Source organism: Apaloderma vittatum, unplaced genomic scaffold, assembly GCF_000703405.1.
Source record: "Apaloderma vittatum isolate BGI_N311 unplaced genomic scaffold, ASM70340v1 scaffold35726, whole genome shotgun sequence".
In the NCBI taxonomy this organism is placed as follows: Eukaryota; Metazoa; Chordata; class Aves; order Trogoniformes; family Trogonidae; genus Apaloderma; species Apaloderma vittatum.
In genome coordinates this window covers 1-2293 of record NW_009720696.1, presented here as the reverse complement: position 1 = coordinate 2293, position 2293 = coordinate 1, and the positions used below count along the sequence as shown (strand labels likewise).

General features: G+C 55.3%; 1 protein-coding gene across 1 annotated transcript; it reads right to left on the bottom strand.

Annotated features, from left to right (window-relative positions):
- Positions 1-4: 4 nt before the first annotated feature.
- LOC104275205 (poly(U)-binding-splicing factor PUF60) lies at positions 5-2265 on the bottom strand (the record flags this gene model as incomplete). Its single annotated transcript, XM_009871088.1, has 4 exons — positions 5-183; positions 609-822; positions 1743-1835; positions 2101-2265. Coding segments are annotated over 4 exons (651 nt in total), but the record flags the coding sequence as incomplete, so codon positions are not given.
- Positions 2266-2293: the final 28 nt, after the last annotated feature.

Genomic DNA, 2293 nt, shown 5'->3' with positions numbered 1-2293 from the left:
TTACCTCGGTGGGGCCACCTGCTGCAGCGACGGCGGCGGCCGGAGGCAAACCTCCCGGCGTGGCAGGCGTCAGGAGAGGCATCGGCGGAGTCACGGCTTTGCCGACCCGAAGGTACTGACCCCCCAGGTCAAAGAGGTTCATGGAGGAAACGGCATCTTGAGAAGATTGTGCTTTCTCGTACTCTGCGGTGAGGAAGAGGAGGATTTACAAATGATGCTTTTTACTGCCAAATTCAGCCGCTCTCTCATCACACAGCTGTGGTCTGTATCTGCAAAAGGACTGCTTAGAGCTCCCGTGAGAAGACTCCCACTGCTTGGCTCGCTGACCTCGCCTCTGGCCTCACAAGCACTGCTGAGAGCAGCAGAGGAAAATCCCTAAACCTCTGTAACAGTGACTAAAACCATCCAGCTATTAACTATCTTCCTAAGTTCAGGGACAGATCTGCTCCAATTTTATTTCTATCCCATTGCTTAATGTAGTTCTTCCACTAGAGTAAAAAAAAACAACCCCAAAACAACCTCAAAAACCCCAACCAACAACGAAAAAAGACGAGGAAGCTCCCAGCTACTCTCCCTGCCCCAGGCCACAGCCCAGCCGGCCGTTTTACCAATGAAACCATAGCCTTTGTGCTTCCCCGTCGTGGGATCCCTGGCGAGCGTGCAGGATTTAATCTTCCCAAAGGCCTCAAACACGCTCTTGATGTCATCGTCGGAAAGGTCCTGGTGAACGGACGCCACGTAGATGCGGTTGAACGCCCGGGCCTCTTCTGCCAGCTGGTCGATAATGGGTTGCGCCTGACCGATGTTGCTCGGCCTGCCGACCTGCAGGGAACACAGACGCGCTCCTGTGAGCGTTACCCAGCCCAGCCCTCGGCCACCCGCCGGCCTCCTCGGACCAGGGAACGCCACCTCGTCAGCCCCAATCAGCCAAGGGCAGCAGCCAGCTCAGCTCCGGGACACGATCTGCGCTGCCGGGGCCGGGCAGGTACCGAGAGCCCGGACAGACGCTGCTCTCTCCTCCACCCCATTTCCCCATTTACGGTCCCTGACCCGCCACAGCCCGACTTTCAGAATCAGTTTCAATTCCTTGAAGGAAACCACAGTGCTACAGCCTGCCCCTGGAGGCTCCCCCAGTCCCCTCAGGAATCGGACACTGCAGATACGCAGAGTATCAGAGACAGAAAAGTAAGACAGAAAATGCTTTGCAGAAAATTACAGTCTTCCCCCCCGGTTTCAAAGTTTTACGTTTGCGAGATCCTCTCTTACTGGCCAAAAGAAAACACAGCTACAGCCCCTGCTCCTTTCTCTCTGTGGTAAATGCCTTCTCTCTGTACCGTAAGGGTGGATCTCTACTTGAAGTCCCTCGCACCACCAGGCCAGCAGAAGCCTGATGCTACTTATCTTCTACCCATAGAGGAAAAGAAGAAGGAGGAGGCGTTAAAACATCAAGAATCACTTTTGGTTTTGTCTCCTGTTCTATGCCTGGGAGGAAAACCCTGAGCTATCTTACCAGGGCGTGTTCCTAGGATTTATTAGCACGCTGGGGGTGTCTCCTCAGAGCCCCGTGCTCAGGGCACCCCTGGGTGTGTCGCTGCTCCGTGCACCCAACAGGCTGAACTCCCGACAGGGGAGCAGGCTCCAGGCTGTCCTGCCCAGCAGCGCTGTGGGAAGCACTTCCAGGCACAACCCCGTTATTCATAGCAAAGAAAACCAGGGATTTTCAGAGTGTGCCTGCTACTCACCTTTATATTTCTTCCACCCAACATGACAGAGTTCATCTGCTCCAAGGCCAGCTGGGCGGCTTCAGGTACCTCGTACTCCACAAAAGCAAAGCCCTAGGACAGAAGCACACGCTTGGTGAGTCACACCAGCCGTATCTGGCCTCAAACCTAGCGCCAAACTAACGGCGCCAGGACTTCCCACACAGCAAATTCCTACCACTGGGGCCCGAGAAGATGTTTTCTTAAAGAAACTTTAATAAAAACCAGAAAGTTGCCCGCAGAAGCACCGACACAACGGCTCCCCACGAGGGCAAAGCCTGCCCCCGCTCCCCTGGAAGCACAACTCGGGGGGTGCCTGGCTCTGGGGCCGTTGACCAACCTTGTGCTTCATCGTCACAGAGTCCCAGGACATATCGATGCTCTTGATGGGTCCGAACGGGGCAAAGGCCTGGCGGATGGTGTCTTCTCCCAGCTCGTAGTATATGGAGCCCACGTACACACGACACATGATGGCCAGGGCGCGCTGCCGCTGTGCTGCCATCTGTATTGGAAAGAAGAACTGGCTGGTTAGC